We start from the raw sequence: 15,156 nt of genomic DNA on the forward strand, positions 1-15,156 counted from the left end.
CCCTCTCTCTCTCTGCCCCTCCCCCGCTCATGCTCTGTCTCTCTCTCTCTCAAAAATAAACATTAACAAATAATAAAAAATAAAAAGGACTCTCACTGTCCCTGTGATTTTGGTAGTACCACCTATGACTGTCCCCAGAATGTATGATCAGTGAATTGATCAGAGCATATGGGAGCTCTGGCCCCTGCCATGTTCATTATGAGGTAGAATTTACTGCCTCATCATCTTGTAAGGAAATGAGCCGGAAAGTCTTGGGAATCACCTAAGGCCCTCAATCTGCCATTGACTAGCTTTCGAATTTGGGGACAGGTTATTTCACCTCTTGAAGCCTCTCAACCGTGGAGTCCGTGTCATGTGGATGGCTTCTATTCCGGAACCTCAATTTACTCTTCAACTTTTGCAAGCCAACCCACTTTCCAACCCTTCCCCTTCTGCTAGAACTTCTTGTAAAATCGCCAAAGCCCAAGGTCTCTCATCAGGCCTCATCCTGTGCAAGCTATATGCCGATCCAGCAGGCCCTCCCTCCGCTAAAAACTTATTGGAGCCTCTAACCCATTCCCACTGAGCTAATGATTTCTTTCTCCTGATTCAAAATGCTGAATGTCTCCCCACTGCCCACAGAAGTGTGAGCCCTTGAGCAAATCTGTTAAAGCCTACCATGATCTGCCTTTTCCTTCTTTCCTTCTCTCTCAAGCAACCTGGGTCACAAACAGAATAAATCACTGCTTCCTGAGTATGCTCTACATTACCTTTAATTGTTGGATGGCTTATGCTTTTCCCCATCATCTGGGAAGCACTTCACCATCTCTGCCTCGTAAATAGTTGAATCCATTCTCCTCTTTCTGCCTTGTCAGCCCTCCTCTCAGAAATAATCTAAACATCTCTTTACTCTCATTATTCTTCCAATTTCTACTAAAGCTAATGACGTCATTTGACTTGCATTATAGTTATACTTGCTTAAGTTTATCTCCCTGTCCAGGCTGTCAGATTCTTGATGGTAAACATTTTGGCCTCATTCAGAAACTCTTACCTTCGTCCCTATAGCAGCTACAAAGCACCGTAAGTAGCTGCGTTTCCTCTAGTGGTTCAGTGCTGTGCTGACACCTGCTGGTCACATCTGGCTTGGTCGCCCTGGCCCCAGCACCTTCCTCTCTAGGGTTAAGGGCAGAGACAGTCCATGCCACCCCTTACCCAGGCAGGCACTGGAGGCCTCTATGCTCGTGATACCGCTGCCCCAAGCACCACCCTCCCCTGGAGACTCCAGGGACACGCTCACACCTGCTGGTCTCTGGTCTGCCTCTGGCATCTCCAGCCTAAGCTCAATTCAATCTTCAAAACCTTCCCCACTGACCCCTACTCCAGCAATTTGTACTTCATATCCTTCCCAGTACCACAGAAATCGAAGATCTCAAGGAACTGGGCATCGAGGAAAGAAAGAAGCAAACCATTTGAGAGCAGGGGATGTGCAATCCCTCCTCATGACCTCAAATCAAGGCTATTTCCTCCAGAGTGCTTGGTATTCCTTTTAACCTTTGTTGTATTTCTGGGAGGCTCTTGGGCCACAGACCTTCTTAGAGACAGTGTGATGAACCGGAGGTTGAGCACCGAGTTAGTAGGCGGGGCTTCAGGGGTGGGGCCAAGCCAAAGAGCCTCTCACTTAGGAGCTTCTCCATTCTATCAGCTCTCCCGGGACACCCAAGGCAAGACTGGCACCAGTGCACGCAGCAGGTGAGGGGCCAGCAATGACAGGAGGGTAGTCTTTAGGGGTGGTGGTGGCAGAAAGGTCCCAGCCCTGCCAGCCTGAGCCTTCCATATTGTGAGACTCTCACTTGACAGAATTCTTGGGTCCTCAGCAGAAAGGTGCAACTCAGTTTTCCCTGGGGCAAGGATGCCTCAGAAAGAAAGACGGGGTTTGGGACAGTGTAGAGGCAGGGCCGAGGCATGGGGGTGATGTGGGTGTGCAACAGAGTATGGAGACATGTAAGGACATCCTAGGAGACATGGGGGTAGACATAAGGGCCAGAGGGGGAGCTGGAGCAGAGGGTCGCAGGGCAGGACCCAGACAAGAGAAAAAGGGAGACTGAAACAGGGAGGGAGAGGACAGTGGAGCAAATGGGAGATAACAACGGGTGCGATGAAGAGCTGGGGAACAGGAAGGCCAAGGAGGAAGGCAGGCTCGCATGGAGCAATCTCCTCTTCCGGCTGTGGAGCCCGGGCCAGAAAACCCCAGGCAGGCCCAGGAGCAAAGCAGCTTTTCGGGCTCCCATTGAACCGGTACAGCTGGGGAAGAAACCCCTGCCCCAGTCAATAGCACCCATCTGCCCTGAGTCTTCAGGCTCCCATTTGGGTTTGGGGGAGAGGGCGAGGCTGCTCCTCACTGCGGTCACAGCCACATCCTGCAGCGCAGGGTAGGGGGAAGTAAGAAGCAAAACAACCAGAACCATGGGCGAAGACCACGGGGAGAGAACCCTGGATATATGCCAGTGATGTGCCACCAGGAGGGTCCTGGGGTCAGTCCCAGCAGAAGACTGCAGGCCTCCAGGACCACCAGCCCCCTCCCGCCCTGGGGTGCTTGTTTCTCATGCTCACATGTGCATGGACCTCACTGAGAACATTCCAGGGAAGGAGGTTTCTTCGGATTATTTAGTTCAAAGCTATCATTTGCTATATTTGCTATTTGCTCATTATCATTTGGCCAAGTTGCTTAATTCCTCTTAGCTTCAGTGTTCTCACCGTAAGACGGTGACACCGACCTTACGAAGGGTCGGGAAGACAATTCCCATAAAGTACTTGGCACATAGGTTCTCAATAAACGTTAGTTGTTATTTTTATTAGGACTCCTGAGATCCCCCACCCCCACCCCATTTCTTTACAGACAGTAGAGCACAGGAGCTGACATGGGCTTTTGGGGCCAGAAAAATGGTGGCATTTGACGTTGGGTAAATTCTTTAAAGCGAGCTTCAGTTTGCTCAGCTGTAAAACAGAGAGTCATAGCCACACCTCATAGACACATGGCACACAGTCAGCGTCCACAAGGGCAGAATGATCAGCCAGGTAAGCCAGATCTTCTCCACTGTAGGGCAGCAATGGCCTACTTCCCCTTGAGACTTCACGTGTGAGGCCGAGCCCCTGTGAGCCTTCACTCCTCCAGCCAAAGCTATTACTGCTCCTCTGGGTTTAGAAATCAAAATTTCCTACAGTACCACGTGAAAAGAAATAGGCACAGGCCTAGAGAACCGAGCGGGCCCAGGGGAAACAGATGAAATGATGACAATGGGCGAGAAACCAGAGAAAGGGGGAAAAGCCACGTCTCTCTTTCTAAGGATGCCTGTGGCTGTCTTCTGGCGGCTAACCACATGCCCCCACCGCCCCCTTCCCCAGGCACTATGGAGTCCTTCAGCTCAAAGAGTCTGGCACTACAGGCGGAGAAGAAGCTACTGAGTAAGATGGCAGGTCGGTCCGTGGCTCATCTGTTCATCGACGAGACCAGCAGCGCGGTGCTAGATGAGCTCTACCGTGTTTCCAAAGAGTACACGCACAGCCGGCCCCAGGCCCAGCGGGTGATCAAGGACCTGATCAAGGTGGCGGTCAAGGTGGCCGTGCTGCACCGCAGCGGTTGCTTTGGCCCCGGTGAGCTGGCCCTGGCCGCCCGCTTCCGCCAAAAGCTGCGGCAGGGCGCCATGACGGCACTCAGCTTTGGCGAGGTGGACTTCACCTTTGAGGCTGCGGTGCTGGCTGGCCTGCTGACCGAGTGCCGGGATGTGCTGCTGGAGCTGGTGGAGCACCACCTCACACCCAAGTCACACGGCCGCATCCGCCACGTGTTCGATCACTTCTCTGACGCGGGCCTGCTCACCGCCCTCTACGGGCCCGACTTCACTCAGCACCTGGGCAAGATCTGTGATGGGCTCAGGAAGATGCTGGATGAGGGGAAACTCTGAGGGCCCTGGACCCAGCACATGCCACCTTGGCCAGAGAGCTGACTGAGGAAACAACCCGGAGCGAGCTTTCTAACCCTGCTCATCTGCACTAATGCTTGTCAGTTCTCGGGCTTCAGTCTTTCCCAAGAGTGCTTTGGACTCTGAGACCACCCCACCCCCGAACTGCTGGTGGAGAAGCAGCAAAGCTGAGGGTTGAGGCCTCTCTCCCACTCCAGCCCCAGGACAGGAAACAAAGCTGCCTGAAAAAGACGAAGTGAAACTTGGATCTCTATTTCCCCCATAAGGGACATTTGAAACAGGGAAGCCCCCTCCCCTGTGAACCAGGGTAAGAGGGCATAGCCCATCTAACCCGTCAGGGGACCCTAAAGACAGAAGTGGGAGTGGGGGCCCCTTAGAGCCATCCTAGACCTCCAGCTCCAAGTAGAGCCTGGATGGACACCAGAGGCTCTGTTCCAGAGTGCAGGAAGAAGGGGCTAGGGCAGGGGAGATTCTCACAGGGGAAATAAAACTACTAAAGCATGCACAGGGCTCAGTGTTTAATCTCTCCAGCTTCTTACACCTTATGACCATCACAGAGGTGAGGGAAAGAGAAACACCGCTTATCTAGCCTCTCACCATTTCCAGACAGGAGACAGAGGCATAGTGCCAGTAGTATTGGGGTTCCCTTGCCTACTGCTGCTTAAGAAACTCAAAAAAAAACAAAAAAACAAAAAAACAAAAAAACAAAAAAACAAAAAACAAAAAACAGTACCACAGATCAGTGCTACAGATTGCAAATAAATACGCAGTGAGGAGCAAGGCATAGATCAACAGTGCTGGTGGGAAGGAAGTGTAACAAAGAAACTCCCGCACCAGCAAGTCTCCCCCAACTGTCCTCCTCCTCAAACTCCAAAGTAATTCCTCTTTCATCCCTTAGCCTCACACAGGCTGAACAGAGGAGGAGGTCAGAAGGGTGAACTGGTGATGTGGAGAGTTCCGGTTCCTACGTTGCTGCTTTTTCTCAGAGCAAGAGTTCTAAACAAATTATAGTGGACTGGTTGGTTAAGACTGAGCCCAAATTCTTTACATTGAGACTGGGGAAAAGCCCCAGCACGGTCCACCATTCTCTGCAGAGGGGCTAGATCACGGATTGCCCCACCCTCAGTGACATGCTTGGCTAAGAAGGTGGGGAAGGTGGGGAGCCAGCGGGCATTGGCTTGCTACTCCTGGGCTCCCTTCACCCCAGAGTTATAGAAATCCCATTTTTCAGTTATAAGAGGGAAACGTACGATACAGCAAATAAATACTACTTCAATATAGCACCAAATAAATTAGGTAACATAGTTGGAGACGGAGAGGAAGGAGGCTGGGGGCTGAGGGAGTCCTCGCCACCCTGTTCTAAGGCCAAGGGAAGGTAAAAGGGACGGGGAAGCCAACAGGGACGTAAAAAGAGCCTTTTGAATCTAAAGGACAGCTCTAGATTCAGACAAAGAACTGAGGAGGGGTCTGTTCCCCACCCTCTACTCTTGCCAATCAAGCTGCCCCGGGCCAAGGAACTCTAGATCAACGAGAAGGCTGGAATGAAGGCAGGAGGGAGGGAGGCAGGCCGGGAAGCTGTGTTCTTGAGCCTCACCTCAGGCTCCTCTCCCCCTCAAGTTGCTACTTCAACATCTTGCTTCTCTCAATCATTTCTGGGGACATCAGAGTTTGAAGATTTCATCCTCCTGGTCCCGAAGTGTCCGGGTCCGAGAGGTCCGGGTCAACGGGACCGGACCTAGGACTGCTCGCTGCTGCATCCGAGGGGAACTCAGGTGAAGGCCTGACTCCTCCCCAGGTACCCTGCAGGTGAGGAAAGGGGGCAAAGTGACAGGTCAGGGGAAGAACCTGAGAAAGGGCTCAGTGAAAAGGTATAGGGGAAGCTGTCCTCCTCTCCTAGTATACACGAGCTGCTTGCTCTCAGATGGAGTCTCGTTACCCTCTCTGTAAATTCTAACCATTAATGCTCCTTCACGGATCATCAGAGCCGTAACAACACTCAACTATTTTACTCCAATGAGAATACAAAACCATTTCCCGCTGCTCTACCCGTCCCAGCAGCCATTGGCTCTGTCATTGTTTCAGGGCCATGTGGGGGAAAGGCTTTACTTCGCTTCTGCTAACACTATGCTTACTTACTTGTGTGTCTGGTCAGGCAAGGCTGGAAGAATGAAGAAGTCTATGGAGGGGCGTAAAAGGAACCATTCAAGACTCACCCACTTTCCCCCTTTTTCAGCTTCTGGGCAGCAGCCTTCTTTGACAGGCTGATCTGTGAATCAAGCTTCTTAAGGAAATCAGAGGCAGAGAGGTCATGGATGGGAGTGTGGGGTTCCCAGCCAGGTGTGGGAAGGACTTCACCGTTAGCACGTCCTGAACCTGTTTCTCGTTTCTTCCTGTCAGCTGAGTGTGGCTGAACTTCATCCTTACTTGACTGTACTTCTTCCTCTCCCTCTTTCTCTTCCTCAGAATCCAAACCATTGAACAGATCTCTGGGCTCTGTCAGGATGGGGATGTAGAGGGTTTTCTTCAGGAAGATGGAGTCATTAGTATAAAGGCGGTTTGCACGCTTAATCTGTTCCATCTTTAAAAAAAAGTCACCGCAATTAATGACAGTAGTAATGATCAATCTTATATCTGTACAGCACCTCAGGCCTTTTAAAGTGATTGTACAGAGTCTTATTTGACCATATAACAACCAAGCTAAAATACAGAGGGCTGATATTATTCCTATTTTATTTATTTTTTAGGGTATTTATTTATTTATTTATAATATGAAACTTATTGTCAAATTGGTTTCCATACTATTCCTATTTTATTGATCAGCGGTTTTCATATTTTTTGGTTTTAGGGTCCCTTTACATTTTAAAAAACTATTGAGGAAAAAAAAACCTTTCACTTATGTAGATTATAGCTATCAATACAAGTTCTTATAAAGTAAAAGTGAACAAATTGAAAAATGTGTACTTATTTAAAAATAACCCATTGCATGTTAACATAAATATGCTAATGAAAAATAACTATTTTCCAAAACAACAACAAATGGAGCAAAAAGAGAGGCAGTGCTTTATATTTTTTCAAGTCAGTTTAATGTGTGACTTAACAGAAGACAACAGAAGATTCTATCTGCCTTTACATCCGATGGGCTATAATATTACATGTCATGTAGCTTCTGAAAAATACAGTACACTCGTGAGAATGAGGATGAAAAAGACAAAGTCTTACTATCATTACTATGAAAGTAGTTTTGACCTTGTGGATCCCTGAAGAGTCTCACGCTGGGAACTTCTGTTAAAGATGAAGGAACTGAGGCTCAGACTGGTTGTTACTTGCCTAAGATTAACCAGCAAATTAATGACAAAGGTGTAATTCGAATTCTGGGCCTTTTTACTCCTTCTGGGAATGCTTTTCACACGAATATTAATAATTTTGCTGACCAAATTATTTATTTAGTACCTATTTACCCATCACTGGACATAGTGTCTGGCATGACCATCCACTTGCCGCCCAAGGTAGAAATGAGGGTAGATGCCATCCTCAACTTATACTTTTCATATACTTTTCTTTCGCCACCCATACCCAGCTGGTCAACAAGTTACTGCAAAAAACGTCTCTTCCAGTCTTCCTCTCTCCATTTCTATGCATCTCCCCCTACTGACATTGGTATTTATTTATTTATTTATTTATTTATTTATTTATTTATTCATTGAGAGAGAGAGAGAGAGAGAGCGCGCATGCAAGTGAGAGGAGGAGAGGGGCAGAGGGAAGGAGAGTGAGAATCTTAAGCAGGCTCTACACTGGGCTCCACACTGGACGAGGGGCTCAATCCCATGACCCTAAGATCATGGCCTAAGCTGAAGTCAACAGTTGGGCATTCAACAGACTGAGCCATCCAGGGATCCCTGACATCTACCTTCCTAAAAAGAATTAATCTGATCAACCCACTATCCTGTGTATAAACTTCCTATGGCTCCCCATTGGCTCAGAGATAAAATTCAAATTAGCATTCAAGGATTCTCGATCTACCCCAATATGATGTCTAGCCTCATCTCTCTTCTGCCATCTATACATTTTGCCATCCTGAACTTTTCATGTTTTTCAAACATTTTATGATCTTCCACACTTTTGTGTCTTTATCTGTCTGACACACTTCTCCACTATCCCCTTCTCTGCTGGGAAAACTTCCACTCATCAACTGTCACTCCCTCGGTGTCACCTTCTCCAGGACTCCCAAGGTACACTGTAAACATTGCCATGTAACATCTACCACCCTATTGTACTGTTATTCACATCTTTGCACATTTGTCTTGCCCAAACTCTGTGAGTCCTTTGAGGGCAGGGAGGCTGTCTCTGTATCCCAAGGCACTCCTCAGCATGACACAAATTTGGCATACAGCAGAGGTTCATTAATGCTTTATGAGTAAATAAACTAGATAACAAAATATAGAAATCTCAGATGTAGTATATTAGTAAAAATCATATGCTATAATGTGTTTAAAATAAAATTGGATTAATCTGAACAATAACAAAAGTTAAAATTGGCTTGCAGTTTTGTATTTTTATTTAGCCCAGTGTTTTGATGCTATTAATTTTATTTTGCCTAGATAGTATCCTAGGTCCCTTCTAGCTCCAAGATGCTATGAATTATTCTGTGAATTTTGTTATTTTATTATTTACTAGAAATTCCATATAAGACCACATCATTCCACTTAAAAAATTTTTTTTAATGTTTATTTTTGAGAGAGAGAGACAGTGCAAGCAGGGGAGGGGCAGAGAGAGAGGGAGACCCAGAATCCAAAGCAGACTCCAGGCTCTGAGCTGTCAGCACAGAGCCCGACACGGGGCTCAGACTCACAAGCTGTGAGATCGTGACCTGAGTCGAAGTTGGAAGCTTAACCAACTGAGCCACCCAGGCGCCCGAACATCATTCCACTTTTTAACAGAATGTAACCAGGGGCACCTGGGTGGCTCAGTCAGTTGACTATAGGACTTCGGCTCAGGTCATGATCTCACAGCTTGTGAGTCTGAGCCCCGCGACGGGCTCTGTGCTGACAGCTCAGAGCCTGGAGCCTACTTCGGATTCTGTGTCTCCCTCTCTCTCTGCCCTTCCCCCGCTCATGCTCTCTGTCTCTCTCAAAAATTAAAAAAAGAAAAAAAAGAATGTAACTAAAGCCAAACTCCAGAGGAGTCCTAGACTGCTGAGCCACAGTCCACTGAGCTAGAAAGGCCATTAGAATCTAGTTATTTAATTCTTTTTTGAGAGAGAGAGAGAGCGCGTGCAAATGAGCAAGCGGCAGAGAGAGAGAGAGAAAGAGAGAGGGAGGGAGAAGCGGGGCTCACCTGAAGCAGGGCTCATGTTTTACCTGAAGCGGGGCTTGAGCTCACAAACCATGAGATCATGACCTGAGCCGAAATCAGATACTTAACGACTGAGCCACCCAAGCGCCCCTAAGAATCTAGCTGGTTTAACAGAGCAGTTCAAAGTGATGATTTTAGAATGAGACAACTTGGTCTGAATCTTAGTTCTACTAAGTAGACTTGTAATCTGTAGCAGGTTATCTTCCTAGGCCTTTCTTTCCTTATCTTTAAATATTTGGGGAATAGTTTTAGCCACCTCCTAAAGTCTTATGGAGATAATATATAGAGCTTGGCACACACTTTGTGTTAACACTAAGGTAGTTGGTGTTAGGTAACTACCTAGTGTTAGGTAGGTAATAATCTAGGTAATTATCATTATTTAATATACCTTCTGCATTTTACAAATGGTAAGGAAGCTGAGGGCCCAGACAGGTGAAGTGACTTATGCAGTCACTCAGCTAGTAAGCAGCAGAATGAGGCCAGAACCTAGAACCCTTCACTAGGCTACAGAGCTTTTTTTGTACTCAGGAGGGGACAGGGCTGTAAGAAAACCTCCACATATAACCGATCTACAGTAGCACAGTTTCCTTCTTTTCACAGCTTCGGAGTCTCTCCTTGGATGCAGGAGCTGCTCAGTACTTTCATATCTCCTTCCTTGGTGTGGGCCATGGCCTCTACTTGAAATGTGGCTTTCCTAATCCTCCCAATCTCCACCTGTGGGAATCTTAGCCACGTTTTCATTAGTTCAAAAAAACCATCTATTAGCTTCTATGTGCTAGGGACTATGCCAGACTCTGGAGATATAAAACTGAAAGAAAATAGTTCTGTCCCTTAAGGAAAGCACAGATTATTGGAAAGACAAACACGCAAAAGGTATAAACAACTGGATTATAGGCTTGCAGAGAAGCTAGAGCAAGGAATTTCTAAGTGTTTCACGGCTCCTTAAAACCTGCACTTAATGTCCTCCCCTGCCTCCTTCCAAATAAAAATTAATCTTCTTTTCTGATTTCCTACCCTTTATTAATACTTCTACAAAGTCACCACATTCTGTCACCTGCAATCCATATTTGCGTCCCTGTTCATTTCTCACTAGATTGCAAATTACAGAAGGGCAACAACAACACATTGTATTTATGTTTCTATCTCTTAGGATGGTTAGCACAGCTGTTGAAACATACCAAGCATAGAAATGTTGGCTGAACTCAACAGGGTATGGAAAAAAATTCATCCATTTTAATGCGATGTTTCTTACACCTATCAAAGAGATCCCACGCGTGACCTGAAATGCCTGGTGTAGAGAGTACCTGTTTTGCACCAAGGAGGCCACCTTACTGGAAAGAAGAAGGCAGAGCAGTGATGAGGTATAAAGACCCAGAAGAGAAAGACTTTAAAAACTTAGAACTAGAGGGATTAGAGTACTGGTCTCACAAAAACTCAGAACTAGAAACCAGCCCTCGACTGTTTGCTGTAAATGTTTAATCACTTGCAATTAAAACGTTTATGTGTGGTTAACAGTACAGGCCTTGGAGTCTGACAGACTTGTTTGAATTCCCACTCTAACACTCATTAGTTATTTGACCTTGGTCACATTGGTTAACCAATCTAGGTCTCAGTTTCTTCATCTGTAAACAGGGGACAATACCTGTATGCTCGATAGGACTGTGAGAACCAAATGGGCTAATGTACGTTGAAAGCCTCTAGGATAGAGACCGAAATGATAAACAGAAGAAGCTCCTCTCCACTGGAGCAGTGGCACAAGATTTGTCCCAACCAGACAATGCAACATTGAGATGGGAAAACCAAAAGATAAAGGGTGGATCAGACCACAACAGAATTGGGACAATTTCAGGGGAAGCTGCCCAGAAGGGCCATGACATTCTCCTGATGAATAAATCTCTTCTACATGGTTGCCTGCATCCCAGTCGTGGAAGACTCACCGTCACCCCGTATTTGAGTGCTAGTCCAGCCAGGGTGTCTCCGGGGGCCAGCTGATGCTCCAGGCGTCTTTCCCTCACCGGGGAGCAAGCCGACTGCACCAGGCTTCCGTAAGAACGAGCCCGGCTCCCTTGAAGCAGTCCCGACCCCCCAAGGGAGGCCTGTCTAGAGGGAGAAGTCATCTCCTGACCCTACCGACAGCCGGGGTTGCAACTAAGGGAGGCCCGGCTAAGCGCTCAATAGTGATGGGGCCGGGGTCTAGGAATGGATATCCAGAGGATCCTTTTCCCTTCTGTCTTCTCTCCTAATTCTCCCTACTCCTCCGGTACTACGCACCCCCTCCGCTCTCGCGCCTCCTCCCTCCAAGCCCCTTTCCCACAAATCTGTACCCTGAGTGTTCAGTCCCTACCGGTGTCTATCCTCAGGACCCCGCCGACTTTCGACACCCGCCCCCCCGCCCCCGCCGCCGCCACAGATCGCTACGCTAACCTCTGACCTTTGAACTCAAGTTACCTTCCTCCACACTCAGCTCAGTTTGCCCCCTAGTCGGACAGCCCCGACCTCCTGAATTCCCCCCACCCTGGCTCCGCCCCGTCCTGGGGTTGGTCCACTAGTGTCAGGAATAAACCCGGCCCACCCCCGGTGGGCTGTCGGCCGGAGACTAGGCGCGTGATGAGTGCGAGAGCTCGTAGCACATTTTCCAATCCGAGATCCTCTAAGGCCCGCACAGCACCAAATCCGCCACACTCTCAAAATCAGTCTCCACATTTAGGTTCTTCCCCTGCAGACGCCCCGAATCTGTCAAGATGCGAGGGCTGAGCGGCAAGCTCTTTGAAAAAAAGACTTCATTTCCCAAAATGCCCCGCACGCGCGCGGTCGCCGGGTGGTGTAGGAAGTGCGGGCCCCTCGGCAGGCTGGGGCTGGCTTGCTGTAGCGCTGTGCATGCTGGGAAGCGCTTCCAGGGAAGTAAGGAGGCCAACCGGAAAAGAACCCGAAGGAAAGGAGACGCCCCAATCTTGCTACGGTGGCCTGAAAGGAGAGGCGAAGCAACCCAGGAGAATTGCTCGTTTCTGGGCCTCCGTCGTGATGTCTTTCAAGAGGGAAGGTGATGATTGGAGTCAACTCAATGTGCTGAAAGTAAGCGCTAGAGGAGAGCGCCGGGAGCAGCTTCACTGCCCTGGGAAAGAGCTGTTTTGCTGCTCTGGCAACAAGTCGGGGTGGGGGGGCGCGGCGCGAGGGAGCGACTAGAGCTGGATAGTGACCCCTTTTTCTCCCTGTGATCTCTGTTCTCATGGTCCTTACTCCCTTTCAATCCTCGTCCTTGTCGTTTCCCGTCCGATCCTTTCTCCTAACTCTCTGATCCCCCTGTAGAAACGAAGAGTCGGAGATCTGCTGGCCAGTTACATCCCAGAGGATGAGGCGCTGATGCTACGGGATGGACGGTGAGGACGAGGAGTGATCAAGCCTGAGGGTTCTGCAGTTAGAGGCTCAATAAAATTTTATCAGGGGGGAGAGCTGGAGTATCTAGGATTAATTGCTAGATCAAGGTGGGACTTACAACCGAGACCCCCCCCTCCCCCCACGGGAGCAAATATCTTCTCTCCTCCTGTCCAGCTTTGCTTGTGCCATCTGTCCCCACCGACCTGTCCTGGACACCCTGGCCATGCTGACTGCCCACCGTGCAGGCAAGAAACATCTGTCCAGTAAGTTTGAGGGAAGACAGGGGTTAGAGAAGAAATCCTCCAGATCTCTGCAGATCACTGTTGCTTCTCTGTTTTTAATTCTTTCCCCTGTCTCCTCAGGCCTGCAGCTTTTCTATGGCAAGAAGCAGCCAGGGAAGGGAACAGAGCAGAATCCAAGACAGCAGAATGAATTGAGGAGGTCAGAGACCAAAGCTGAGGTAATCAGGGTGGGGAGAGTGTGTTCCCAGTGGGTCTGCTTGAAGGGTTTTGACTTCTTTCTGGCTCTGAAGACTCTGACTCTGTCTCCCCTCTCTATACCAGGCTCCTCTGTTAACTCAGACCCGACTTACCACCCAAAGTGCTCTGCACAGAGCTCCTCACTATAACAGCTGCTGCCGCCGGAAGTACAGGTCTGTGGGGTAGGAAAGCCAGAGGTTGGAAAGGGCAGAGGAGATAGATGGCTCAAAAATGATTGTATTCCAAATTGTATTCTCAGGAATACTAGTAGTCCAGAGATGTTAACTGGTATTTCAGGAAAAAGAGAATTTTTTTTAGGTTTGGAAAAATGGCACTTTGTAATCCTAATTTGGCTAGTATATATTAAGGGCTCTACAAAGTCTTAAAATTAAAAAACTTCAAAAAATTTAACCTAGCCTTTAAAAAACTCAATTTGATTCCAAAAAACATTTTTTTATTGTTTATTCATTTATGAGAGAGAGGCAGAGTGTTAGCAGGGGAGGGGCAGAGAGAGAGGGAGACACAGAATCCAAAGCAGTCTCCAGGCTCTGAGCTGTCAGCACAGAGCCCGACACGGGGCTCGAATTCACGAACCACAAGATTATGACCTGAGCTGAAGTCGGAGGCTTAACTGACTGAGCTACCCAGGCGCCCCCCCAAAATTCTTTTTCATGCAGAACACTTACTAAAACATCTTAAGGAACACAACATATGTATATACCATATGTATATATATATATACCATATATATACACACCATATGTATATATATATATACCATATATATATACATATATATATACACATATATATACATATACATACATATATATATATACACACACACACCATATATATATACACCATATGTATATATATGTATATATGTATATATGTATATATGTATATATATGGTATATATATATATACATATGGTGTATATATATATGGTGTGTGTGTGTATATATATATATGATACACAAATTTATATTTAAGATTTTTATTTTTAAGTGATCTGTACACCCAATGTGGGGCTTGAACCCACAACCCTGAGATCAAGAGTTGCATGCTGTACGGGCTGAGCCAGCCAGGTGTCCCTTGAGGGAAACAATTTAGGAAGCACTGCTGTAAGGGGTTGGGATTCATAAGAGAATTGGCCCTTATCCTTTACCACTTTTATAGACGTTGATTCTTCTCTACCCAGACCAGAAACCCCTCGTCCCTCTGTCTCCCATTTCCCTTTGCCACCCCCAGAGGTTGAACCCGAGAGTGGGAAGATCAGTAGGGAACCTGTGCCTGGGGCTGGCCCACAGGCCAAGGAGTCAGCAACTGTCTCATCCTCTGCACCCATGAGCCCCACGAGAAGACGTGCCCTGGATCATTACCTCACCCTTCGAAGGTGAGGATACAGAATCACCTTCCTTAAGTTTTCTCTTTTCTCTCTGACTCTCCTTTTTTCAATCCTTCTCAATTGTTGTTGTTGTTTTTTTTCCTTATTCCCTACTAACTTCTTAAATCTCTTTTCCTGACCTATTCTCTTTGTTATTTCCAGCTCTGGATGGATCCCAGATGGACAAGGTCGATGGGTAAAAGATGAGAATGTTGAGTTTGACTCTGATGAAGAGGAACCCCCTGACCTCCCCTTGGACTGACACATTCCATTCCCCCACTCAGTTCAGAACTAAATTTCAGTGGGCTCTGGAAGCCGAATTTTCCTCGAGTCTCCTTCCTTGTTCCATTTCAGGATTTCAAATCTGCATTCTCAGCCTGGCCAATTCTTCCCTGCAATGTACATGACTCCCCATACTTCTAATCCCTCCCCCACCTTCTACCAATGTCATGCCAAGCGTCAGCTGCACGTAGCCCAATGCCCTATTAATAAGTCTGTCAGAAGGAGGTCTGTGCCCTTCATGTTGTCTGCCTTCTTCCCCACCTCCACTCAAAGTCCTTTCCTCCTTCAGATCACACAGGGTTGTGGGTAGACGCCGGGG

General features: G+C 47.7%; 3 protein-coding genes across 3 annotated transcripts; 2 read left to right on the forward strand and 1 right to left on the reverse strand.

The window, feature by feature from the left end:
- Nucleotides 1-1,614: 1,614 nt before the first annotated feature.
- Nucleotides 1,615-3,946, forward strand: TNFAIP8L2 (TNF alpha induced protein 8 like 2). Its single transcript, XM_007088102.3, has 2 exons — nucleotides 1,615-1,728; nucleotides 3,382-3,946. Exon 2 carries the CDS (start codon nucleotides 3,387-3,389, stop codon nucleotides 3,939-3,941), a length of 555 nt encoding a protein of 184 aa, XP_007088164.1. The 5' UTR covers nucleotides 1,615-1,728; nucleotides 3,382-3,386; the 3' UTR covers nucleotides 3,942-3,946.
- Nucleotides 3,947-4,464: 518 nt separating this feature from the next.
- LYSMD1 (LysM domain containing 1) lies at nucleotides 4,465-11,676 on the reverse strand. Its single transcript, XM_015540191.2, has 3 exons — nucleotides 11,249-11,676; nucleotides 6,173-6,537; nucleotides 4,465-5,759 (listed from the first exon to the last, which is right to left on the reverse strand). The coding sequence occupies exons 1-3, from the start codon at nucleotides 11,426-11,428 to the stop codon at nucleotides 5,621-5,623; spliced, it is 684 nt and encodes a 227-aa protein (XP_015395677.1). The 5' UTR covers nucleotides 11,429-11,676; the 3' UTR covers nucleotides 4,465-5,620.
- Nucleotides 11,677-12,184: 508 nt separating this feature from the next.
- SCNM1 (sodium channel modifier 1) lies at nucleotides 12,185-14,880 on the forward strand. The gene is made up of 7 exons (XM_007088104.3): nucleotides 12,185-12,383; nucleotides 12,618-12,688; nucleotides 12,861-12,949; nucleotides 13,049-13,146; nucleotides 13,250-13,338; nucleotides 14,370-14,564; nucleotides 14,718-14,880. Exons 1-7 carry the CDS (start codon nucleotides 12,189-12,191, stop codon nucleotides 14,815-14,817), a joined length of 837 nt encoding a protein of 278 aa, XP_007088166.1. The 5' UTR covers nucleotides 12,185-12,188; the 3' UTR covers nucleotides 14,818-14,880.
- Nucleotides 14,881-15,156: the final 276 nt, after the last annotated feature.

The sequence above is a fragment of the Panthera tigris genome, chromosome C1 (genome assembly GCF_018350195.1).
Source record: "Panthera tigris isolate Pti1 chromosome C1, P.tigris_Pti1_mat1.1, whole genome shotgun sequence".
In the NCBI taxonomy this organism is placed as follows: Eukaryota; Metazoa; Chordata; class Mammalia; order Carnivora; family Felidae; genus Panthera; species Panthera tigris.